Source organism: Macrosteles quadrilineatus, unplaced genomic scaffold (assembly GCF_028750875.1).
Source record: "Macrosteles quadrilineatus isolate MER2022 unplaced genomic scaffold, UCM_ALF_1.0 Scaffold_8__2_contigs__length_117827958, whole genome shotgun sequence".
NCBI lineage: Eukaryota > Metazoa > Arthropoda > Insecta > Hemiptera > Cicadellidae > Macrosteles > Macrosteles quadrilineatus.
Window position 1 is genome coordinate 28,992,896 of NW_026542601.1, and position 27,799 is coordinate 29,020,694.

General features: G+C 35.9%; 1 protein-coding gene across 2 annotated transcripts; it reads left to right on the forward strand.

Annotated features, from left to right (window-relative positions):
* Positions 1–7,255: 7,255 nt before the first annotated feature.
* LOC129001010 (serine hydroxymethyltransferase-like) lies at positions 7,256–27,189 on the forward strand. Of its 2 annotated transcripts, none has more exons than XM_054428136.1 (10): positions 7,256–7,386; positions 8,715–8,922; positions 13,777–13,952; positions 14,577–14,759; positions 16,746–16,826; positions 17,108–17,239; positions 18,114–18,286; positions 23,922–24,096; positions 24,681–24,797; positions 26,151–27,189. In XM_054428136.1, the coding sequence occupies exons 1-10, from the start codon at positions 7,377–7,379 to the stop codon at positions 26,315–26,317; spliced, it is 1,422 nt and encodes a 473-aa protein (XP_054284111.1). In that variant the 5' UTR covers positions 7,256–7,376; the 3' UTR covers positions 26,318–27,189. The 2 variants fall into 2 exon arrangements, with proteins under 2 accessions (XP_054284111.1, XP_054284110.1); XM_054428135.1 differs by lacking the exon at positions 7,256–7,386 and adding an exon at positions 7,549–7,757.
* The last annotated feature ends 610 nt before the right edge of the window (positions 27,190–27,799 follow it).

Genomic DNA, 27,799 nt, shown 5'->3' on the forward strand with positions numbered 1-27,799 from the left:
CTGATTGAACTAACTTACATCAAATTGTAAAAAATTTCTGAGTCTCAACTAAAACTTACAACAAAAGATTCCTCTGAAAAGGATAGCAAAATGAATTAAACCTGCGGTCTAACGATTGATTGGAATGGAGAAGACAACAAAGAAAAAAGTTAATATTAATATCTTGGCAAAAATTATCAATATCTAGGAAGTAAATGGTTATTTGTGTACCTAACTAATGGCGAGTGTGGAAAGTTTCTCGAGTGCAGCAAAGGCAGGTAGCACTTTTTACACATTATATTTTTCCTTCAGCTACTATAAATCATATAAATAATTAGTCTTTCAAACACTGTACAATGTTGGGCCTACAACTCGTTTTTAGGTTAGGTTAAATCCAAACATTGAACATTTGCTGTACAAGCTGATCGTAGTCGTAATATCTTTGAGTGTTGCCATCTTATTTTTAAGCGTACACAGGTTACGTGCATAATAAAAACACGCTGTTTTGTATTGTTTGGTTGGACACTCGTGTGCGCCAAAGTAAGGCTTTCTGTACTATAATCTGTGAAAGGAAGCCCACATTGTCGGGTGACAGTAGGAAATAGTTATTTGTGTAACTAGTGGTGAAAGTGGCACTTTGCTGCACACGAGAGCAACGTTTACGCACGAGCCGCAGGCGAGTGTGGAATGATCTCGAGTGCAGCAATGGCCTTTTTCACTCGTGTTACACATTATATTTTTCCTACAGTCACTATAAAGCATATAAATAATTAGTCTTTCAAACACTATGCAACAAAGTTTTTAGGTTCAGCTGGCAACACAAATGGTGCCCTAGAGAAAGTAGTACCCGCGGTCCATATCACTCCGCTATTTTTCCTCGGCAAGAAATGTGCTCCGCGTTTTGAGAATATAGTTCCGTATGTTTTTGTAATTTGAAGTGGTTTCCGCGCCTAAAAAAAATGCTTAAAATGTATTTTCTTGTTTATTAAGATCGTAGGAAGGTTTTAAAAACGTTTAAAAGAAAAGTCCAGAAAGTTCAGAAATACCGAAATTATAAACACGAAATGACAGGTTAAATCGTAGTTATAATAGTCAATCAGCTGCTCATAGTATAATTATCTTTAAGTGTTGCCAACCTATTTCCAAGCGTACACGGATTACGTGCATAATGGAACCACGCTGTTTTGTGTTGTTTCGTTGGAATCCTGATGTGCGGCAAAGTATAAACCGTACGGCAAAGTATAAATATGCAGCAATTAGCAGCTTTCTGTACTATAAACAGTACAAGGAAGCCAACTTTGTCGGGTGACTGTAGGAAAAAGAAATAAGTCGCCAAAACTGAGGGGATTTTCTCTGCCTTTTCTGGGTTTCGACATCCTGGGCATTGACGCATATAGGTTACCAGTCTCTATGTAATGTTGTGATATAATAATATCACAACATTACATAGAGACTGGTAACCTCTTGCCACCACCCTTCAGTGTATTTATGCATTTTAAAAACATAAAATAACCCTTTTGCAGCCACCAAGGTTACCTACTACTTTGTAACTTATTATTATATAGTGAAAAAAAGTTTTGTTTGAAATAGGGATGGACGAGAACCGATTTTAAGACAACCAAACCAGCTGCAAAACCATTTAGGTCCGCGGTACAAACGCTATTTTTCACCACACTATTCCCTATTACCACTATTCACCACAATAATAATGCGCAATAATAGTCAACACAAATAAAACTTTATGGTTACTGTATATAAAGAAATAATTTGAGGAATCAGCAAAAATGATAATAAATAGTTGCTACTGTCGGGGGAAAAAGTTTAGACACTCGAGTTTGGAGCTCTACAGAAATGTAACCAAAGTAACATAGAAAAACACGTAACACATATAAATTTTTGTTGTTTTATTCTACGTATACTCATGTGTCAGCAAGCCCTTGGCCGGCTGCGGGGTCTACATAGATTGAAAGGGATTTTACCTGAGAGCGCCAAAATAAAACTAGTATTAGGGCCTTGGTATTGTCAGTTTTTGATTATTGTCTTCCAGCATACGGAAATAGCATTAAAAAAAGGCGACCTAAATAAAATCCAACGACTATAGAGCACAGCCAGCCTGAGTACCTGTGTGAGAAACTTCTCTCTCGCCGAGATGTCTCTGTTCGCAGCACGAGACAGGACAAGTTGTTGCACTTTCCTAGAGTCAGACATGAGGTGGGGAGGCGCGCCTTCTCATACTTCGGCCCTACCATGTACAGTATAATGCTCTCCCCGGGTCGCCGGATTTCTACCCCCGGATATTTACCCCCATGAAAAAACGCCTACGTCATTTTGACGTCACGAGGGGCGGGGCTTATACATGGTCGAGAAACAGCCCGCGACTGGAAATCTACCCCCGGATATCTACCCCCAGACATCTACCCCCGGACATCTACCCCCGGAAATCTACCCCCAGTGGTCAGCTCTGCCACGTATCGGCCAATATTCATTGTTGTAATTGATTTTATTAATTATTTTATGTAAATCAACGTCTCTTCGGTCAATCATTACCCTCTAATATCTAGTATTAAGCATGTGATATGTCATTGCCTTGTTTAACATTATCTATCTTCCTAATAAAATAAGTTGTAACAGCCCTTTTTCACCCGAACTACTTCACTGATATTTATGATTAAGGTCTAATTTTAAATCTTAAGATCCAGCTCAACGCAAAATGGTATTTAAAACCTTATGTTGATAAAGGGCTTCAAAAGTGTGACCCTTAAGCATTTGATTCATTTCCAGACAGTGATTTAAATGGTTGACAAACTTTCACATACAGTAACAGCTAACGGCGCATGCATGAGCGCGGATCGGAAGTGTTTATCACAAAAGATTGACCAATACGATTTTAATACTATTTAAAGGTTCTTCCAAAAGAAGAGAAACCGGTTAACATTGTAATAATAACTCTTATGACGTACGGTATGGGAAATATTTTATTCATTGAATGATCAACCATATTTTGTAACTAACGCAATAGTCATTATTGCTTTTACACTTATTACTCATCAAAAAAAAGCTAAAGAGCTAAATGCTCAAAATTTGTATTACTTCAATCTATTTATCGCAGTTATATGAATTAGCATAAGCCTTGAAAGTAACCGTTAGTGTCGACGGGTTTAACCTAATTCTGTTCTGTATACTACCTTAAAATGCCTCATTTTAACATTTTACTGGCAGGAAACCTGCTTATTCACTTCCTATTTAATATTCTTATGAATGAATCTTTTGAACACTTATTTATGGACATAAGTTGACAAGTTTTGTTTTAAGGCAGGATTTTCCAATAAGACTTTATACATGCTCTGAACATGCAAATGTGCTGCAATAGGGGTATTTAGGCGTATATATATATTAAAAGATGTTAGGCTACGCTTAAATAATTGAATGTGGCCATTATTTTGAATTTGAATGATTGTCTTTTTTTAGGTCTTTAAGAGAAAATACTTTAAAATCCTTTCTTAGTACGCATCTAAAATCTTAGAAACTAAATATTTTTACTACTAGGTGATATGAAAAATTTACGATTATACACCTGACTTTTTATTGATCCTCTTTCTCAATTTAACAGTTTACAACTGAATTGTCTTATTTTAGGTATTTAAGAGAAAATACTTTTAAATCCTTTCTTAGTAGGTACGCATTTAAATCTTAGAAACTGTTTTTTTTTACTAGGTGATATGAAAAATTTACCATTATACACCTGACTTTTATTGATCCTCTTTCTCAATTTAACAGTTTACAACTGAGTTTTGGTTTACTAAACAATTATTCCTACTAGGCCTACATTGAATAAACCGGAAGTTCACCACAGTTTATTCACTTTATCCTTTAAGAAATGTGTGTAAAAACAATGGTTCAGTACGATGTAACACTTGACCATGTGAAAAGTGCGCAATATTATATTATTTTCATAAATTTTCATCTCCTGTTTACAGTTGCAGACCATCATTCATGTTTTCACAACCTAACTTAAAAATTGATCTGATGAGTACTCCTCACATTTCACTTTTAAACTGTTACTGTATAGAGTAAAAGTTGGTCAACCATTGGAAGCACCTTCTAGGAATAAATCAAAGGCTTAGGGGTCAACCTTTTGAAGCTATAATCGAAATATCCTTTTAATTACCATTTTGTACTGCGCTAGATCTTAAGCTTTTAAAAGACACCTCAGTCGTAAAAATCAGTGAAATAGGTCGGGTTGAAAAGGACTGTTACAACTTATTGAATTATAAATATGGATAATGTTAAAACAGACATCGACATATCGCATGTTTACTACTGGATATAAGAAGGTAAAGCAATTTATAAAATCAATTATACAACACAATGAATATTGGCCGATACGCGGCAGAGCTGACCACGGGGGGTAGATGTCCGGGGGTAGATGTCCGGGGGTAGATTTCCAGTCGCGGGCTGTTTCTAGACCATGTATAAGCCCCGCCCCTCGTGACGTCAAAATGACGTAGGCGTTTTTTCATGGGGGTAAATATCCGGGGGTAGAAATCCGCTACCCCCTCTCCCCGATCAAGTAAAGGGCCAACTCTTTGAACACATTTAAAAAAAGGTTAAAGGAATATTTGTTTAGTAAAAGTAGTTGTATCGAAAGTAAATGTATGTTTTTATTGTTTTGGTCTAGTCCTAGTATTGCAGATTCTGGTTATTTTAAGTAATGTTTGTTATAGATTTTTTATTATTTTAATATTGTTAAATAGATTGTTGGTATGGATTGTTTTACATTGTTTTCATAGATTCTTTATATATTGTTTTAATGTTTTATAGTTAGTTTTTATGAATAGTTTATTAGTGTTAAGGACAAGAGTTGTTTTGAAAAGCAGAAATATTGTATCTGAAAAAACGCTTGCTAAATAAAGACCTTTTTATTTATTTATTAATTATTATATAACAATTTTGACACCTCTTGCAATCATGTATACAGTGTGTAAATTAAGTATGGAAACAAATCTGTATTTTTAAAACCGAAATAGATAGAAATATTCTATTTGTGGCAATAATAGTTAACAAAGATTCCGCAATTTTTCACATCAAAAATATTTTTTTACCCCCCTAACGGGGTAGGTGGTAGGGGGTGACTTATTTTTTTCAAATAGCAACCCCTATTGAGTGACCCCTCATTTTGAAGGGTTTGCCAAAAGAAACACAATGACGCAAATCCGAGGTGAATATCTCACTCCTAGCTAAAATGGCGGATATTCCAAAATTTTATTTACTGTACGTGAAAAGCACCAATTTCACAAATAATGGAAAGAAATCTGTATTTTTAAAACCGAAATAGATAGAAATATTCTGTTTGTGGAATTGATTGTTGACATAGATTCCGCAATTTTTTAAATTAACAATATTTTTTCAACCCCTTTAACAGGGTAGGGGGTGGGGGTGACTTATTTTTTTCAACAACAACCCCTATTGAGTGACCCCTCATTTTGAAGGTTTTGTTAAAATAAAAAGAATGACGCAAACCCGAGGTAGATATTTCACCCTTAGCCTAAATGGCGGGTAGTGAAAAATTTAATTTTTGTAAAAAAGCACCCATTTTGGAATATCCGCCATTTTAGCTAGGAGTGAGATATTCACCTCGGATTTGCGTCATTGTGTTTCTTTTGACAAACCCTTCAAAATGAGGGGTCACTCAATAGGGGTTGCTATTTGAAAAAAATAAGTCACCCCCTACCACCTACCCCGTTAGGGGGGTAAAAAAATATTTTTGATGTGAAAAATTGCGGAATCTTTGTTAACTATTATTGCCACAAATAGAATATTTCTATCTATTTCGGTTTTAAAAATACAGATTTGTTTCCATACTTAATTTACACACTGTATATCATCGACATCGTCGTCTTACGGCAATAAACAAATCTGTATCCCCCGCGATGGAAAATACATCATTATTGTATTCTGTTATCATGGCAAAATCTTGAACATCCCCCGTAATGGAAAAGATATCAGAACAGTGCAATGCAAATACTGAAAATTGATTTTGTTTGTTTTTATTGCCATATTACAATAAATTTTACTTGAGATTTTCAAAACAAATTAAACTTTCTTTTATGTAACTGTAAGAAAAAATCCTGTCTCATGCCGTATACACATTTATGCTTTACATTAACTGCGAGAAAATATAATGTACTAGCTGCTATACCCATGCTTCGCAACGGAGATGACACTGAAGATAAAAAATTGATCTTTAAATCTGTTATAAAATTGCAATAGCTACACATCCGCCTTTGGTTTCAGAAACAAAATTCAATTGGACCTCTTTTAATATCAATGTAAGTTACACTTGTACAAAAAAATTATTCATGTATACTACATTTTTATGTTAAAAACTTAGACTGAGAAACTATAGGTAATTGTTTTGAAGCACCGCGTGTACAGCTAGGTGATGGTTAATATACCAAGCATCAATCCGTTGGTGTATAACACCTTCAGTACCTATCTAATAGTCAATGATAGGTAACACGCATCTTGCACCGGTGAAAGAAAAAAGAGGGAAGGGGTGTCTCCCAGAATGTGCATTTTCTGCACCGCTCCTGCGCCAGCTAGTGCACTGGTGAGCACTGGTACGTTCCCAGAACGCGCTCATTGACGCACAACATTAATATTCTATTGTTGGGGTTTCGGCATGATGGTTCGAAACTGGACCCAGCTGTTCTTGATCATCGTTCATGATCCAGGCTTAGGTCTAGGCCTTCTCATTTTCAACACTCACCCTTCACTCATAGTTAAAATACGCAATTGATTTAACATAAAACTTAATAGATAAGGTAACCCATTTTGTTGTTTTTGAAGAGAATTGGTTGGTGTTCTTACGTCATTTAAGTCTCCTACGTCATTCTTGTTTTTAGCTTAGTTATCATAAAAGCTAATATGTCTGTGTCAATTAAACAGTTCACAGGCAGTTATGTTACAGTGATCAGTTCATGTTTTGGTGTAGGAAATGTAGGTACACAATGTAATTAATTAAAATGTTTCTTTGAAGTGATTTTCACGTTATAATATCGAGTTATTCATCAAATCCAGTCTCCTATCAACCTAATCTCAAGTTATTTGATTAGATTTGCGGTTTTGATAAGGACTAAAAGAGGGATCGAGGGATCGTCGATCGCCCCTCTCTACTAACTTCCCTTCCAATTAAGAGTGACCTTGTATTAAGAAGTAAACAAGTAGTCAGCTGATCTACCATGTTGAAGTTTTATCCCGCCAGCCTTTGATCTGCCGTCTGTCTAAAGTGCTAGCGTCTGCTGTCTACCTTTAAACTGTCAAATCACGTTTTGAGCGGGAGGATCAAAGTTCTAGCTTTCTTCCAATAACCACATTCAAGAACCAGTTTTGGAACAATGGAGAACGGTAAGTGAAATTTATTAACGTGTAATAATCAGTGTATTTTTCACTATACGTGTTTCCTCCTTGATTGGCCATTATCAAACAGTGATAGCGGTTCATTAAAACTTTTTGACTTTATTATATAACCACTATCTTTTAATTACGTAGAACATAACCTCAACCATGCTGTGATCATGCGTCAGAAAGTGAGATTTCTTTTTGTTTTATCATCACGTAGGTAACGGGGAAACTTTACCAGCCGCGTGTCAAAATGTTCCCTCTGAAATATTTTGGTCAAAATGTAATTAGAGCTTTAAATAGAAATGAAATAACTCTGTTAAGTCACTGTGTTAAACGGACTCTATCTACTAAGGTTGCATCTCTGACTAAAACAAGTAGGTAACTTATTGAATGATAGGCATCTAAGTAAAGCATATCGTATGTTATGTTCAATACGTTGGTTCAATAGCTCTGTCTGAAGAGTTTTACTTCTCTCATTGAACTAATTTAACACTATCTAAAATCTTAACATTTGTTTTAAAATGTCAGTAGGCCTACAGACTAATATAAAAAATCTAAATTTTCTTATTTAACTTTTGCCTAGGCTATTAGATGTTATGTCCGGGTAACTGGAGGACTTGTTTACTCAATGTTTTACTCAATCAAGATTTGACCTATGTCACCAAATCATTCAGTATTTTGATAACTAGATCTTCTCACTCTGTGTGCAAGATATAACTTACCCTATTACATAACATTTAAATGGTTGAATCTTTTGCTAACCAAATCTGTGATTTAAACAAACTACAGTAAGTTAACTTATTTAGATTTTTAGCTCTCAGGGATGTGTAGGGCCTACTCAAGACTATTCATTTTATTTTTCTTGGTGTAGCCTATAACTTAGTCAATTGTTTCAAGTTAAGTTTATGCCTTATATAACTTAGGTTAAATGTAGTAAAATAAAATGTAGTTTTTAAACATGATTTACAATCAATTTATTAAGCCTACAGAAAATAGGATTAAAAGACAAAAGAAGACAGAGGTAACTTATATATTTCAATTGTGTTTCAAATGAGTTTGATATCATCAGCACCTAAAATTCAACATATAAGCATATATAAGTTAGCTGCTAACTTATATTGGAGATATTGGCAATTAATAATGAAATATATAGGCCTAAGTTTAATTAAATTTATGAGTTCAAAAAGGCCATGTGAATAAAATAAAATTATTATATATTGGCCTTGTTGAACTCATAAATTTAATTATATATTTCATTATATAAGTTAGCTGTTTTAATTAAGTAACTTAAAATCCTAATACAACTAGGCTATAATATGATCTGGTTATAGGCCACAGCGACACAGTCATGAGTCCCCTACTGTCAGCAAATCTTGAGGACTCGGATCCTGACCTTTACAAATTGATCGAAAATGAAAAGATTCGCCAGCAGCATGGTCTAGAGATGATTGCTTCAGAGAACTTTACGTCTACAGCGGTGCTGCAAATATTGAGTTCGTGCCTAACTAACAAGTACTCGGAAGGTCTTCCTGGAGCTAGGTAATTGAAATGATCTAAGTAATCAACTCAGTTTGATAAATCCTAATCCTTTAACACTTAACCTTGTAATAACTTAACCAAACTACAACTAATCCAGCTGGCAAATCAAAATCATGTAATAGCCAAATTAATCATGATAATTTGTTAAGTTAACTTGGGTTAAATCTATTAAGCTTAGGATCTAGGCTTAGGCCTACCTATTCAATCTTGCCTAGGGACAATAGAGGATGCTATGAATTAATGCCATGCTTCCATATAAAACCTCAAAATCGCACTGCATCTACAGTAGCCTCCCTCTTATCCAGACTCCTCAGGACCGAGGTCAGTCCGGATAACGGGTTTTTCGGTTAAACCGACGTCTCCAAAAACTCGTTGAAACGCACCATTTAAATGCATACTGTAAATAAATTCTAAATATTACTTTATTGTCACATACACAAGAATACATTCCAAGTTTCTAGCGCAGCTAGAGGAACAGGTGACATTGTCAAATCTATATAAATAATACCCCCGCCGCAGCAAACCTGCAGACTTAGCGAATTTCCATTTGCCTGATTGGATGTAAACTAAAATGTCTCCTTAAAAATATCACATTTATTCCCTATTTAAACAGAATTAGTTTAATGAGTTCTTAGGTTTGCTGCAACAGGGAGGGTAAAAACGTTTTTTATGTAAAATATTAAAAGGTACTGTGGTTTAGTAATAAATTAATGTATTTTCAAAATTTGATCAAAATATGTTCATAAACAAGCAAACTACAACAGTTGACTAATTCTCCATAAGAATAACATGGGAATTTTAAAATTACAATTTTTTTTTATTTTCTCCGTAACAATTAGGCGCATAATAACACTTCAATATACTAAATTATTTGTTTTTTTAAGCTCTACAAAATGGTTTAAAAAGGAATTGTGAAATTTTGTGTTTTTAGGGTCAAAAATGAGAAAAACCTATTTTTACCCCATAAAACCCCCCATAAACCCCCGTTCCCATAGTCCGATCATGCTGGTTCGCGAACTCATTCAAGTTTATCCTGCCTTACACCTTCAAACCAAATTGTATCAAAATCGGACAAAAATTACTCAAGTTATCGTGCGGATGGACACATATATATATATATATTATTTTCTTGCATTTTTAGGGCTACTAATATAATAAAATCAAAACATATATAACAAAGTACCCTTTTAGTAATTATTTTATATATAAAAATTTGAATGAATGGTGTTTTTGGCCTCTGGGGACATCAAAATGAAAAAGTAAATCGGTCCCGGTCTTAGGTCCTACCATGAGACCTACGGTAATAGCTACTTCCCTATAGGGAAATTCGCTAAAATTAGAGTTTTGTCTGTACATTGCTCAGAATCATACATTTTTAGGTTATTTTTACGTTTTATACATTAAAGAAGCCGAAACAAGTCTCATCTAAATTTCTGTCTGTCTGTCTGTCTGACACACTCAAGATGGCATTTTACGCAATCTTCTCCAGGAAAACGAGAGTACCTATCAAGACCCAAGTCATTTTAATGTATTCACTGGATTGGCGAGAGTGTCTTTAGTCATTAAAATATGGTCTCACTACTTTGTAATTAAAATTACGGCCGTTCAAAAATGCAGTTTTGTGCGATTTTTGTCAAGTTTTCTTCCAATTTGTATCACATAATCATCTATGAAACAACGAACAGCTGTTCGGATCAAGATTATTTTTTCTAGCTGTCACTGAAATGTTTACAAATGTTGTTTACAAACACCACAACCATTTCCGATCACGTTTTGAAGGCAAATCCCATCCAAGTGAGATTAAAAACGTTTTTATTACATAAAGGATTTAATTAATCGCAAGTGGAATAATATAGTGTAACCGTAAATTAAATAACTAGGCATCATCCAGGTCAGGAACCAGAAATATGTGTATAAAATTGTTTTGGAGTTTTGATAACCAGAAAGAAGACATTGAATCAGTGTTGTATACGGCTGGGAAACTTAAATTTACTAATGACCGTCGCCAATAGCTTAGAAACAATGTTCCACTCATTGACGGCTCTTCAATGGCGGTTGTGTAAAGTGTAAAACAAAAAATTACAACTGCAGTGGGTGATTGTAACAGAGGTTTACGGATGATGCTGAACTCGATTTTCCAATGTGTCACTTTCTGTTCCTACCATTGACTATATAAAGTCAATAGTTCCTACTCACCGTGTGATGCAATCGCTGGACCATACAGCCAATAGGCCCATAGCCCTTCTCTTGGGTACGTGTGGTACGTATGCTTACCCAATTATTTATAACAACCCTTTCGACAACGATCCTTGATACCGGTACTTTTCCATAGAATACACGGCCTACCTAGGTACTTAAGAAATAAAATTATAAACGTCCAAAAACCCAACGTTGTGTGATTTTTGTCACATTTCCTTATAATGTTAATATATATACCAGCAACCATTGTTTAGAGAATACGTAATCTATTAAATAACAGAAAGTTATGTTGTATAAGGTTTTTTTTTTCAAACTGACACCGATAAGTTTACATTAAGAGTTGTGTACAAATAAAGCAATTAATGGGAAATAACTTTGATTGCCGATAACTTTTTACGAGAAAATCCAAAACCAAGAGATCAATAACCTTGATTAACGTATATAATTGGTCGGCTGTACTACAGTTCTTAACTGTAAACGTTGGTTTTTATTACGGTACTGGTTCTTTTCCTTTCAACCTTTAGTAGCAGCAAGAATCATTTTTACGTACCAATACATCACAGTAATTTACAAATTAGTTATCGTTGGTGTTGCACCTTATTTATTACAGGCGTAGGCCTATTCAATTTAATTGATGTCTTAACTGTATAGTTTTTGCTTTTTCTGTCTGGATTCCAAAATGTTATGCTAAGAAAACTATAACGCATTTTAGTAAAACATTTATTCAGCAAACCATCATGAATTGTTCAAACACTTTGAACGTTGTTTATGTATCAATAGTTCGTGGCCTATTTTGGTAATTTTTATTACAAATTACCAATCTAAATCGTCCATAGTAGGCCTACTGTACTTCATTTCATATAGCAAACCGATTCAGATAGCATTTCAACAGAATTTCGAGTCATCTCCGGTCCAAGCAAATATAAATTGTTATGATCAAATTTTATGGCATTAACAAAGATTTCAAGTACTAATTTTATATGTACCTTTTTATGCTTAAAGCGTAGCAGATTCCCTAATTAAGTTCGGTATTTTTGTGTGTATGTATGATGGTAACGCATTAATGTCCTTGTTTCTCAATGTTTCACGGAAAGGACAAGAGCGCCTTGATAATGAAAATGTCAACCCGAATAAAGTGTTAAATTAAGAGGTTGAGGTAGTACCTTAAATACTTTTAACCATTATGTTATAGTCCTTTAAATTCTGAACAAAATTGTACAAATCCCATTTCCGTATATTTACTCTCACCGCTTACACATGATAAAGGTTGTTGACAAACTTGTGGGAGAAAGTATGTGTCAGAATGCTGATACCGTTTATTTAGTCATTGGATATAACATATGGACCAACAAGATCCTGGTGACATTTAATTGCGAAGCATTAGTTTTGGCTTGAAACTGTCAGATACTGTATTTGCGAAGGAATAGTTATGTCAGCATATCTGAAAGTATGCAAACCAACTGCTGTGCTTTATATAAGAAGGTTTTAACTGACTATGATAAGATCCCCGTGCGTAGAACGGGCACACAGCTAGAGGAACAGGTGACATTGTCAAAAAATATGCTTAATATAAAACAAAGAAAACATTCCATAAATTAAAATAGTATTAAAGTAAAATTAACTATAAACTGAGTTATTACCCAAAGTGTGCACCAATATTATTGTCATCCAGAAATTCAGATACAGAATAGAAGGTTTTTTCTATTAAATACAGTTTAAGGTCATTTTTGAATTTAGTTATGCAGCTAATATTTTTGAATCTATTTGGTAGACTATTGTAAAGCCTCAAACTCATATAGTAGGGTGACTTTTCGTACTGTATACAATACTGTATACAGTATTTGACTTAAATATAGAAGAGCATTGCTTTTAGACACGTGATCACTGGTCTCAAATCTTTCCCACGAGAACAGTCGTTTCAGTACCGCCTACTTCCTGCCGATGATCTAGTCCGGTTAAATCGATGTGCTGATAAAAATTGTCCTGTTAAAAAAATGTAATTTCTGCCGAGTGTAGTGCGGTTAAACCGATGTCCAGTTAAAAGGTGTCTAGATAAGAGGGAGTCTACTGTATCAAGTAAAACAATGACATTATGAAAATTAAATGGATGAGTACATAGCCGAGTAGTTTATAGCACTCGCCTTCAAATCTGAAGGTCGCGGGTTTGATTTTAAGAGAGAATGTTTCTGGGCCCAGATGCCATTTACCATTAGGCTATCATTTAACGATGCTACTCTAAAGAAAGATTAATGTTAAATAGTTAGGGTTTGAACCGTTTTCTTACAAAAGAGTTTTTAAAAAGCCAATGGATTAGAAACAAAAATAAATCAAGTAAGCTAATAATAAGTAAGCATGCTGGTGTTCTTAAACAATCGGTTCTAAACTGGTGTATCCAACAAGATGCCAGTTTCTGCACATGTGCATTGTTTCAATTTCAGTAGCCTCTAGGTATAATCTCGATCCATAAAAAAGAGCCTTAAAGTATTAATGTGTATGTACATGAAATGTATGTATATGAAATTACAGTAGTCTACATAATATATTGTAACGTGCTTATTTTGAGTGGGGGGGGGGGGTAAAACTAAAGAAATATAAACCTAAAAAAACAATTGTTGTACTCTGTAAGCAGACCTACAAGTAACTTTTGTTCTCTAGGTACTACGGAGGCAATGAGTACATTGACGAGATTGAGTTGCTGTGCCAGTCGCGTGCGCTGGAAGCATTTGGCCTGGACCCGCAGCAGTGGGGATGCAACGTGCAACCGTATTCTGGTTCCCCTGCCAACATGGCTGTATACACTGCATTGCTACAACCCCATGACAGGATCATGGGTAAGTCCTGTGGAGTTAGTGTTGTAGGCTAATTTAACATTCTTCTGAGTTAAGTTTACACAACAGATTATAATGTTTCATATGTTATTTTGGTTTAGATAGAAAGGCTCATTCTTAAAAAATATTTTTAGTATCGGTCTCCTGGCAAATACAGTAGGTAGTATTGCATACAATTTGTTCCTGTGTTAAAAATTATGATTTCAGTGACTGCTTTTACAATGTCTCTCTTTATATAGAGTTACTGTATATTGTTTGGTTTAGTGTCAATGTATTTATTAATTGTTACGGTAAGTGTATTAAATGGTGGTGCAACCAGCAAGTTGTACCAGATCATTTATCTTGATTATTGTTCAATTTTAAAATATTTTATTCAGTAGCTAGTTGATAGTTGAATTTCTTCATAGTTGTTCCTGTATGTTATATAGGGGTTTCCGTCAAATAAACAAAAGTACTAAGTTTAGTTACTAAAATACAACAATACCAACTTAGCTAACCTAACTTATTCAGTTAGGTTCTTAACCTATGAAGTCTAGAAAAGGGGTTTCCTTCAAATAAAAAATGTCTGTCCAAAGCCTAGTTGCTCCTAAATGCCAAAATTCTGAATAACTAACCTTACTCATTCAGGACTGGATCTACCCGATGGTGGCCATCTAACTCATGGCTTTATGACGGCCAACAAAAGGATATCAGCCACTTCGGTGTTCTTTGAGTCAATGCCGTACAAAGTCAACCCTAACACAGGGTTGATAGACTACGACAAACTTGAGGAAACTGCACAACTTTTCAAACCCAAATTGATCATTGCTGGTATGTATTGTCCTTGTTGTCCTCTTGTCAGTAAAATTCATTTGTATTATTATTTCAAAGTTCAAACAAAATTAACCATCTTTGCTCAAAGATCCACCAGGAAGCAAACTTTTTAGTTGTTCTTGCTGAATGATTTTAACAAACTGTAAAAATAAAACAACTGATTGGCTAGTAGGAAAATATTTCAGATGCTTTCAAACAAATAAACTATGCTGAAAATTGTATTTTTAAAACATGGTTTTAAGCTACATTTAAATCAGGGTGTTCACCGACCAGGAAAACCAGGATTTATGCATTAATTTTTTGAACTGGGAATTATGCGTAAATTTTGTATTTTTCGTAATTTTGTATACGCTAGTAGCATTTCACGAGAGAGTCACGATAGGATAAATGTTTTGTGGATGTGCCGGGGATTGAACCCGTCCCTCCCGCACCGAAGTCCGAGACACTAACCACTAGGCTAGCACACAACCAAGGATTTGTTAGGGATTTTTCTCGATCGTGCATGCCGACGATGATGTTTTCGTGACCTTGAGAGACGATGATGATATCCACACGACCGCTGGATATGTTAGTGATTTTACCGTGATCGTGCATGCCGACGATGACGTACTTACGTGTGTAAGGTGGGAGATGATGATATCCACACGACCGCTGGATATATTAGTGATTTTACCGTGATTGCGCATGACGACGTCGTCGTTTCCGTGATCACGGGAGACAATTATGGTGACCACACGGCTGTGAGATATGTTTGTGATTTTTCTTTGACTGTGGGAGACAAATATGATGTTTCTGTTACCGCTGAACAACATCAGTCACAATCACGGAAGATAGTGGTGATGTTTCCGTTACCGAGGAATATATTCAGGATTTTGCAGTGATTGCGGAAAACGATGATGGTATCTCTACGACAGTGGTAGAAAGTTATTAAAACTATATTAATTTTACTTTATTTTTTTTCAGTAGGCCTATACAAATACATTATAGATTTAATTACCGACTTAATTCTGCTTTTTTAAAATTTCATTCCCGTTTCCATAAGTTTTGGCAGAAAAAATTTAAGTAATTAAAACTGTGTAAAAGTAGGAAATAATAGATATTTACATAACTGTTTAAATTGTAAACAACAAATGTTTCAAAGTATTTTCTCGAATATAAACATATTAGTATCTGTTTAGTAGGAAATTTTATCTAGTTTTCAATAATGAGATTGGTTTTGCAGTGTAAGCTCTAGCAAAAAATACTTGATGTTGGAAAAACTGTGAAAAAGTCATAAATGTTTGATATTTTAGTAAAAAAGGGCTAGTCTTTTGTAGTCTTCCAGTCATAACATTTGTTGGCAAACCTCATATTCGTGTTCAGCACCCCAAAAAACTTAAAGGTATCCAAAATCATCTTTCCATCATAACTTCACAGGTAAAACTCCCTGGGGCCCTGACTATCATGCAATATTACAGTAATCATAACTTTTGTTCCTTTAACTGAGAAGATAACTAAAATAACGAACTGTGTTAGCGCTTAAACAGCATTGACGGGAGTTGGCACACGGATACCATGTAAAAGGTATTGCAAGTTGCTATAATGGAACCTGGTAGTAAGTCTCTATTGCAATATTATGGATTGCATGAATGACAGCACAAATAATATTTTAAACTAATATTCAGCACAACTTTTGGCTTTATGTGAAAACCGTTTAGAGTATTCAGGTTGATTTGTATGCATTGGAATAAGTATTCCGTTTTCAACTGCCAAATTTCAATTTTATTTCAATCAATATAAACTTATTTGTAAAAATATTAAAAACCATCAAAGCTTTGATTATGGTTAGGTTAAAATATTTGCGTTCTTCAATTGTTGGTAGTGTTTTGATGGTATTAATTAATATATCTCATTTACATATATATACATATATATATATATATAGATGTTTCAATAACACGGAACACCTGCTTTCATATTATTTTTACCCATTTTGTTGTGCAGGTATCAGCTGTTATTCTCGGTGTCTAGACTATAAGAGGTTTAGACAGATTGCAGACGCAAACGGAGCCTACCTAATGTCAGGTGAGATATGAAAACTTAAAAGTCGTAATTTTAAGTTGTGTTAAAACTTTAAAGTAAAAAATAGTTTTATAGAATGGAAAAAAATTTTTTTGTGTCAAATTTGATTATTTTTTGTAATATCTAATTAAAACGTTTGCAATTTGATATTTGAGTGTCAACAATTTTATATTTATCTAACATAAAGTAAATATTTGGTATGTGGGTAAATCGTGAATAACTTTTGCCTTTCCTTAATAATGTTAAGGCGGATTTCCTTCATTTTAATAACATGCCTTTCCTAGACATGGCGCATATTTCTGGATTGGTGGCCGCTGGGGTGATTCCTTCGCCTTTTGAGTACAGTGACGTCGTGAGCACAACCACACACAAGACTTTGAGAGGACCTCGTGCCGGGATCATATTCTTCAGGAAAGGTTCGTAAGGAAATAAAAACACTGATGAAGGTGTTGCCTTTGTGTCAATTATGTAGCCTAATTGACTTTGGATACTGAAGTAGTTCATAGACGTTGTATCTATATGGATCAGCTGTTGCCAATTTTTTTTAGACCTTACACTGCCTTATGTTTTTTTTCTGTGAGATTCTTACTCCACATTTGTTTATGAAGAAAAAAATACAACCACAAATAATGAAGCCACTTGGCTTCTGAAAACAATAAGGAAAACTGAGTGGAAACACTACAAACTCGCAGAATAAAAATGAGTCCCAGGCTATCTAAGAACTCTTTTCTTAAGTGAGTTCCTGGCTATCTAAGAACTCTTTCTCAAGTTGGTTGTGTATCCATTCCTTATTCCTAATCCATATTTGGTAAAGTGTGCAGTAATCATCTCTTTTAATAACTTAACCGACCCGTCCTATTCTCCTGTTATTAGCTTTTGCCACAAGATATGGACCTTTAAAAGGTTTTCTTTTTTCTTAATTCTGTTTATTCCCTCAATATATCACTTCATCTTGTTGCTTGTAATATTTTCTGTAGTACCTTATTGTAAAAAAGAAATAAGTTTTAACTCTGTATCCATGCCAGCATCATGCCTTCAGCACCATAGAGAAATTTACTAATGTGTTAAAATGTTGTTGAATCTCATTGATATTCATTTTCTTTGTTCTTTGTTTGGTAAAAAATTTACTCACGATCAACGATGTGGATGGTGGTAGGAACATTGTTTAAATAAACTTTGAAAATTTTAACCCGAAATAGAATATGATAAAAAAAATATGTGGTCAAATTCCCAGAGTAGAAAAATAATATTAGACATGTGGTATGAAGTATACATGTACTGTCTGGGCAGGAGTGAGATCAACGACCAAGTCCGGTGAGAAGATCATGTACGATCTGGAGAGCCGAGTGAACCAGGCAGTATTCCCAGGTCTACAGGGAGGACCTCACAACCACCAGATAGCAGCCATGGCAACGGCTTTCCTTCAGGCCAAGACTCCAGAGTTCCGGGCCTACCAAGAACAGGTAAGATGCTTCCAGGAGTGGTTGTGATTTGTGAGTTTGATGAACGCTAGGTTGCCGCAGAAAAAGGCCAGAAAAACTGTGAAATAATATTACGTTTTATTTTTTTTTGTATATGCAGGATTAGGTAAATGTATGGTTTATAGGTTGGTACTAGGGATGGACGGGATTGAATTTTTAGTTCGGGACCGGACGGGATTTTTATTTCCTTCCCGATTTTCGGGACGGGATTTTTTTTCTGTGCTTAAAAAGAAAGTCTTGAGTATTGCAAGACTCCGCGCTCACGGGGTGATCGTCGTTATGACTCGCGGTCACGGCATGATCGTCGGTATGACTCGCGATCACGGCACGATCGTCGGCATGACTCCGCGGTCACAGCGCGATCGTCGGTAGGACTCTGCGGTCACGTCGTGATCGTCGGTATGACTCCGCGGTCACGGGGTGATCGTCGGTATGACTCGCGGTCACGGCGCGATTGTCGGTAGGACTCCACGGTCACATCGTGATGTGTTACATTAAAAAAACTAAACTGCCTTAGATGGTAAAAAAGAGCACTTTTTGGCCAGTATCATAATTTTGCCCAGGATCCCAACATGGAGTATTTTATGGTACCATTGTTAAAAATTTTAAATGTAAAGCCCCACCGAGTGATATCTCTATTAAAGTTACTTTATTAAAGAAGAATATCAGCAAAAACTATGGTTCTCAACTTTCAACTCAACATCCCAACTCAGCACAAGAAGAAGAAATGTAAATAAAAAATCTCTCAACAGAAATCATGATCATTTATTGAGATTGCATTCTTAGTGCATATTCAATTCTGCTTACTTTATGTTATATGACTTAGCAAGCGCTTTGAAATCCGGTCATAAAAAAGTCAAATTATCAAAATCCCAAAAACCATGAATGAAATTTCCAAAAAAAGTTGGTAAACACTGTTTGGTAAACTGTTGCTATTTTGACCAGTATAAAAGTAGGCCTAGCATTTGCTTTGGTAATTAAGTTGGTGAAGTGTGCCTTCATCACAATGTCATCCCGATCATTTCTTGTGATGGCTAGCATCTTAACCCTTCCTGTACGGGCGAAATCGTGACATAGAACGGGAAAATTTTTTAGGAAAATATAAAAATTAATTTTCCTTATTTGTGTTTTGTTATACAAGTAAACATAATATAAACACAATGGAACACTTCATACTGTCAAAATAATTGTTTACTAGTTTTTAACTATGCGGATATATTCGCTACCCGTCCGCGGATGAGTAGAAAAGCAGCGGATATATCTGCCACCCGTCTTTGAATATGACAACGTTAGGCAATAAATAAAGAACAATATGTAAACAATAAATAAAGATAATGTAGTGTTGAGCGCGAAACGTCGATGGGGGAGCGTAGGAGAGGTGGGGGTTGCGCGGGAGAAGGGGAGGCGTGGGAGAGGGTTAGGCACGGGAGAGAGAAGGGAGTGCGGGAGAGAGCGCAGCCATGGAGAGAGCAGGAAAAAGGCACCTACGTACCACGGAACATCTGGTTTTCTGATCAAGCACCTGCTAGTCTGTCAGAAGAGAAGGCGGATATATCCACTTCCCGTCCGGAACATCAAACACCATAAGCGGATATATCCGACACCCGTCCTTTATCACCAAAGGCTTAGGCGGATATATCCGTCACCCGTCCGGGAAGGGTTAAGAGTCCTCAGGGGCTAGCGGCAATCTTGGATAATTTCTGCTTTAATAACTGCTGGGTTATTTATCATCCAAAAATATTTTTCTAAAACGAAAGTGGTTGTATTTTAAATATCTAAGGCTCTGTGGGATTAGAAATTTTCAATGTAGTTTTGAATTGTTTACCAAGGGAGTCCATGGAAGCTAACAGCCATCTTGGATTTTCCTGCCATAAGAGCAGCGTTAATTTCGTTATATTCTAACAGCCGCTGAAGAGTGATTTACCACCTCAAAATATTTTTTTCATATACCAAAGTGATCGTAATTGAAATATATAGTGTACTGTGTGATTAGAAATTTTCTTGTAGTGTTTTTACAAGTTAGAAGGTCTAGGCTCCAAGAACTGTTAGAGAGAGAGAGAGAGAGAGAGAGAGAGAGAGAATCTTTATTCCATAGGCGTAGAGCTTAGAAATGGTGTCAACAATAAAACAAATCTGGAATTATACATGTTACAAAGAGAAGAAAAAACAAAAATTGATTTCATCAGTCTTTTTCACAGAGGGTGTAGAACTCTTCCATGGTGTAGATGGGATTATCTATCAGCCAGGTAAGTAGTCTTTTTTTCAAAGTCGTTGCATTGCCGGTCTTGATTGTTGCCGGAAGAAGATTGTAGAGCCTGGCTCCTGCGTAAGATGGCTTCTTCGCATATCTGGCAGTTCTGTGTGGGGGCAAGTTGAAATTTGCAGCGTTCCTTGTGTAATGCAGGTGTATATTTGCATTTCTAGGAGTGCCTTGGTTGAGGGCAAAATTTACGACCTCAGAGATGTATATGGCGATTACAGTTGGAATTTTCAGCATTCTGAAGACATCCCTGCAGCTATCGTCTTGCTGGAGGCCACCAAGAATTCTCATGGCACGCTTTTGCAATTTCAGAACACGCTGGACATTCTGCTTGGAAGATTTCCCCCAAAGCACTATTCCGTACCTGAAGAGCGTCTCAAAAAGTGCATGGTAAGCTACACGTGTTGTGGCTGGAGAGGTGACTTTGTGGAGACGTCTCAACGCAAATAGCGATGAGCTGAGCCGCTGGCAAAGGGAATTGATGTGGGCATTCCAACGAAGGTCGTTATCTAGAATGAGTCCAAGATGTTTGGTGGTGTCTGCCACTTGGATAGTTGGAGGACTTGAAACGGCATCTTTGAATTTCCCGAAGAAGAGTTGCTGAGTTTTACTCTCGTTGAAGACTAAGTCGTTATTTGCACAGTAATCCATAGCTTGATTGATTGCGATGAAGTTGTCAACTTCCAGACACTCAGGATGCTCCCTGCTGGTCAAGAGAACAGAGTCGTCTGCAAACATGACTGTGTGGCAGTGGGGCTCCATAAATGAAGGTAGATCGGCAGCAAATAGGGCGAAAATAAGGGGGCCCAATACGGAACCCTGCGGGACGCCTCTTACTACATTTAGCAGCTCTGACCTGACAGAATTTTCTCTACCTTTTGCGGTCTGCTTGATCTCCACCAGCTGTCGTCTTCCACAAAGGTAGGATTTAAACCAGGCTTGTGCGGCATTGCAAATGCCAAATGTCTCGAGCTTCTTCAAGATGAGCTGGTGGTCCAGGCAGTCGAACGCTTTGCTTAGATCTAAGAAGGCGCCTCCAACAGTGTCACCATCCTCCAAATGATCGATGATATATTCAACAATTTCTGTAACTGCTGTGATGGTGGATCTGCCCGTCAAAAAGCCGTGTTGTCCTTTTGGAAGGAGGTTGTTAGATTTCAGGTGATCCATAAGCCGTGTTAAGACAACCTTCTCCAATAACTTTGAAAATGTAGGGACCAGAGATATTGGCCTAAAGTTGCCCATGTCATCCTTGGAGCCTTTCTTGTGGAGGGGGTACACTTTGGCGATTTTCATTTTGGATGGGACAGATGCCTGAGAGAGGGATTTGTTGAAAATATCGGTAAGAGGAGAACAGAGTTCCTCCGCACAGAACTTCAAAAGTCTGGACGAAATCTCATCTATGCCAGTTGAAGATGTTGTTTTCATGGCTCTTATAATGTTTTTAACTTCATCCATGTTGGTAGGTGAAAAAGCAGCCAGTTTATGTTCAGAAACGGGGGCCGGGACAAAGAGCTTATTGGAGTTCTTAATGTTGTTAATCTTGAGAGTTTCTTCGGCAACAGTTGTGTAGTGGTGGTTGAAACAGTTCGCTATCGTCACTGGATCGTCAATGGTTGTATTGGAGATAGTAATTTTCCAATTCGTGTCCTTTACTACTTCGCAAGCTTTTCTTTCTGCATTCACTACACTCCACATAGCTCTGCTTTTGTTTGTGGACTGGGATATGGCTCTTTCACTTGCATCTCGCCTTGTAGATTTTAGCTTCAGATCATATGCTTTCTTTTTCTGCGCGGCTTCAAACTTATTCTCTTCCCTTCCTGAGAGTATGAATCGGTTCTGGGCTTCAAGGAATTCAGCTTTCAGTGTCTGTAACTCCGGGCCATATTCTATTGTTTTCTGGTTCTGCCGATTCCGTCGTGAGGATTTGAGTGGGCACGTTGCGTCAAGCGCAGATGTAAGTAGTCCAATGAAGATCGAGTATGCTTTATTTGCATCAATCTCACTAAATACTTCATCCCACGAGAAGTCTTTTAAGAGAACCTTCAGCTGCAGCAAGTTGTTGTTACTGAAATGCCTCCGAGTTTTAATTGGCTGCGATTTGGCTTTGGTAGGGACCTCAAAAGTACTTAGCTGACCGGAATGGTCGGAGATGTGTTGGTGTTCAACTCTTACATTTATTTTTGTTGGGATAAGGTTACTGCAAACAACATCAATGGACGACTCCGAAGTTGGTGTGATCCTGGTAGCTGGGAGACGGACTCTTTGTATGTTAAAGGATGCTAGCATGTCGTTTAGTGCATTGTTTTCATTTATTTTGGCCGGATCGAGGCTATTGACGTTGATATCGCCTACCAAGCATATTGGACTATCATCAGTAGGCAGTGTTTCCAGTAGCCTAGATATTTTTTCGAAGCAATCTTCGTATGAGTTACCAGGTGGTCTATAAATACCTATAATGTACATATGTTTTCCTCTACTTATAGATATTTTTATGCAGGATATTTCACAGATGAGCTCCGAACAGTAATCTTTGGTGTCAACCTCCTCTATTTTGTTACCCAGGGAGGCACGAGTGTAAATTGCAACGCCTCCTTTTTGGTGATATTTTCTACAAAAGGCAGTTGTGAGGTTGTAGTCTACTAAATGAGCGATTGAGATTTCGGATTCTTTAAGTCCATGTTCAGTGAGGACGACAATGTCGGGCTGTGTACTGCTGAGATAGTGGTTTAGTCTTTCTATTTTATTGGCTAGTCTGTCAACATTTTGATGGAAAACGGCTACCTTCTTTGGGAAGAGTTTAGGAAGATTCGACTTCTTTGGTTGGGTCTCCCTATCGCTACCTTCCTCTGACTTTGTCCTAAAAAAGTCTTCTGATCTTGTGACGCTAAAGTGTCACAGGGTAGGTGGACGTCCGATGGTGATTTTTGTTGGGGGGCTGTTGGAGATAAGTTGACTAGACTTGGAGGGTCGCCATCACTTGAGATGTTCTCTGATGTACTAGCAGAGAGTTAACTTAGACAGAAATCAGAATTACGTCCAATTTGGCTGGTGTCTGTCAACTGCACTTGTTAACATCTGGTACACCTCTGCTGTGTCCCCACACTGCTTCGTTGTCCCTGAGGTTCACTTTTAAGAGCATTGACCATTATCAACGTCACATCCCTTAATATCACCTGACCCTTATCTTTGGTTTTATCAAAATTAGATGAAATGTGCATACGTCACTGAGAAAAACAGTGAATTTCATTTTCATGTTTAAAATAGGGACCGCGTTAAATGTTTCAGAAAAAAAAATGTAATATCAAACCAGAAATAGGACAATGACAAATTTATTACCTATACACTCCTTCCCAGGTTGTGAAGAACGCAAAGACACTGTGTGCAGGGTTGCAGCAACGAGGGTACAAGATCTCAACGGACGGGACAGATGTTCACTTGGTGTTGGTAGACCTGCGAAACATCAAGCTGTCTGGATCCAAAGCTGAGTTTATCCTGGAAGAGATTAGTGTGGCGTGTAACAAAAACACGGGTGAGTAAATAAAATTGTGACTAATATATAGGCCTACCGACAAAAAATTAAAAGTCACTGATTTTCAAGGGAACTGGTAGACAACTGTTTTGAACATACTAGATTTGAAATCCTTATCCAACGGGTTGAAAGGTTTTTTGTTTGGAATTTTTTACGAAGAACTATTGCTTGTCTTCTAGTGTTACAACCAGACGTGTAGGTTATTGTTGTTTTTCAACATCAGCATAGTTTTTCAGTCCCCTACAACAGGTTGCCGCTTCCTGTTACTTCAGCAACGATGCGAGAGTCTTTTGTATACATCTGTTGTGTCTCAGCATTGTTTCAATGTGTTGCCTTTCTTACACATGGTCATATTATTTTATCTTGTTGAGTTGACAAATAACTGATTCAACTTTTTTGGAGCTAACAAACTAATCTAGCTATGTGTAAGTTACCTTAAGTTTGTCAAACATACTTAAATTGGTACTTTTGTTAAATTTTAACAGCTAAATTGCCCCAAATAAAGTTTTTGAAAAATGTAGGTGATACTAGAAGTTAAATAAAACGTCTAAGCAGAATATAGATTTAATCATATCTTTTTATAGTTCCTGGGGACAAGAGCGCAATGAACCCTAGTGGCATCAGACTTGGAACTCCAGCTCTGACTACACGAGGCCTCAAGGAACCAGAGATTGAAAAAGTCGTCGATTTCATCGACAGAGGTAAGAACTGTACAAGTTTCCTGCCAAAGTAAACCTTAGTGTATGGTTCAATTTAAACTTTTATCGTCTTAAGATTTTGTTTGGTTTTAGCCAAGTGTACTAGTATAAGTTTTGAGGAAAATGGTGTATGGAGCTTAAATAAGGGTGAAACATTCTCATTCTCACTGAACTTATTTGAAAGAAAATAATGTATTGTTTTAATTATTTTTTGAGTGTGTCAATACCTAATGACTATCTTGGTCTCTGTTTCGAGAGGGATGGGTAGGCCTATAATTATCCAATAAAATATTATTTTTTGAAAAGAAAGCAGGCTGCTTTCCTTTGAAATATTTACTGGTGTGGACACATAAAAAAAGGTTAAAAGTGATACTGAACAATTTGCATGGAAATATAGTAGTTATGGTTTTTAAACTGTATTATTATTACTTAAATTAAATTAGTTCAATGTTAAATACCTAATATTAATTTTAATTCTATTCATGTAACTCGTACAAATAGTAGTAATGGAGCTCAATTTATTGTAACACTACAGCACAGCTCTACTTAACCATAAAATATAGTTAAATTTGTTGTATCCTGTTTGCTTGCAACTTCCCAAAATTGTTGAAAGATCTTTAAATCATTGATTAATTGTAAAACTTAATGATACAGTGACAAAGTGATTCAACACATTTTTATAAAGTATTTTATCATTTATTATTTAAAGAAATTTTCAGTTAAAAGGAAATTGTTACACTTTTGGCGAATTTCCCATGTAGGGAATAAGCTACCGTAGATCTCATGGTAAGACCTAGACCAGGGACCGATTTACAGAGGCCAAAAACACTCTCCGTTAAAATTCATATATGTGTCAGCGCTATAACTCGAGCAAAAATTGTCCAATTTTTATGAAATTTGGTACAAACGTGTAAACCTAATTCAAACGAGGTTGCGAACCAGCATGATCGGACTATGGAAACAGGTAAAAATAGATTTTTCCCATTTTCGACCCTAAAAACACAAAATATCATAATTTCTCTCCAAACCTTTTTAGAGCTTAAAAAAATTTTAACTAAAGGATGTTGTAACATAGACCACAATTAAGTGCCTAGGTTTTAAGGATTTGATTGAATATAGCAGGCTTATCTGAATAGGAAAGAGTTTAAACTGGCACTAGAAAAACACTTTTCACTGTATACCAGTACTTCATATATAGTCTGTAATTTTTTGTCTTTAATAATTTACATTAAGACTATTTCACTTTCACTGACAGCATTTCCAACTAAGGAAGAAAATTATTGTAACTTAGTTGATTTGAACAATCCACCTTTGGCTTTACATAATCCATTTTAAATCTGTAATTTTGCCATGCAGCTCTGAAACTTGCGTTGGAAGCGCAAAACCTTTCCGGCCCCAAGCTGGTGGACTACAAGAAAGTTGTTTTGGAAGACAATTCAATTGCTCCAAAAGTGAAATCTTTGCGGAGAGAAGTGGCAGAATTTGCTGGACAGTTTCCAGTACCCTCTTTTCATGAGCTGTGAAATTCCTCTGATCATTTCTTTTGGAATCTCACTCTGAATAATATTCAGTAAAGAACAAAAAGATCTTATGGAATGATTTTGTTTAGCAAAGGGAAATTTCCTTCTTAACATTTGAAAAGTTATTTCTCCAAAAAACTTACGCACTAGTTAAGCTTTTTCCTCAAATCTTTTGAACGAGTCATTGTAACTTTGAATTCGTCCTACCAAACTTACTTTTTGTGCCATCATAATAATTATGATAAGCATTAAAGTTGTTAAAAAAACATGAAATCACCATTCAGCCATTTGAAAAGTATCTCTTTGAAAACAGAACTCTTTGCATTTTATACTGTATTCTGTTAAATAGTTTGTTAATGTTTTAATTAGTCCAGGTTGTCACATAAATACCGTGAAAAATGTACTATCTTACCTACTGTGTTAAACAGAATTATGTAAATGCATGCACGTCGCACAATCTATCCATTGCATCAATGAAGTCCTTTTTTTCAGTTATGATTGTTTTAATTAATTTTTATCACAAAGTAATTGCTCATTTTGTGTCTCCGTTTTGTTATTGAATTTATTATTTTTGTTATGAAAATATTTTTGTTTTTAGATGTAGATTTGTAATTTTATATAAGGCAACTTATAAAAGTGCACTTAACAGTTTGTATACTAACTGTAATTTATATTGTATATGTATTTTAGTAGGAAATTAGTGTTTGGAGACGATTAATTCTAGTTCTGTTAACATTCCAAGCAATATAATTGTGATGCAAGTCTTGCTTTTGTTAATTTATCCATCTAGTATTGTTGCTACTTTGTCCCACTATGTATACACTATATTTTTTCCGGTGTTATGAACAATAAAACTGTTGTATTGTAATTTGTAACTAGTTTGTCAGTTTTTTCCTGTGTGATCTTTTGGTAGTCTAAGATTTTATACTAAGAACTGTATAAGTTTTAACATTTTGTTGTAAACTCCAGTATAAAAGCAGTTTAAACAAGTGGTGTAACTTTGATGTAGACAAATGATGTAGACAACCCCTTATCTAGTAGTGGGTGTGCATGGACAGCACATCCACTCTGTAAAGAAGGAGTTTGTGTTAATTTAGATTGGTTGATTAATTATTAATCGATTGATTGGTTATTAATCTATTGATTGGTTTGATTTTTAAGGCATTTTTTGTGATTTTCCACCGATCAGAATGGTCAAAAAGCGTTGGAAACTCAGTTTTTATGGATTAAAGACTGTTAATTCATGGAATCTTGGGATTTAATAGCTTTATAACCTATAAATTAGGTTGAGGCTTTCTAATGTAACGTCAGATGATACAAATTGTATGTTAAAAATAATATTTACGTGGTTTATAGGGAAAATAACTCGTGGAAAACTTTAAATGAAAATATCTCGAAAACTAAAAGTGATACAGAGATGGGATTTTCACTGAATTCAAGCTAATTTTTACCCACATTTTACTAACCTAATTAAATCCATGCGTC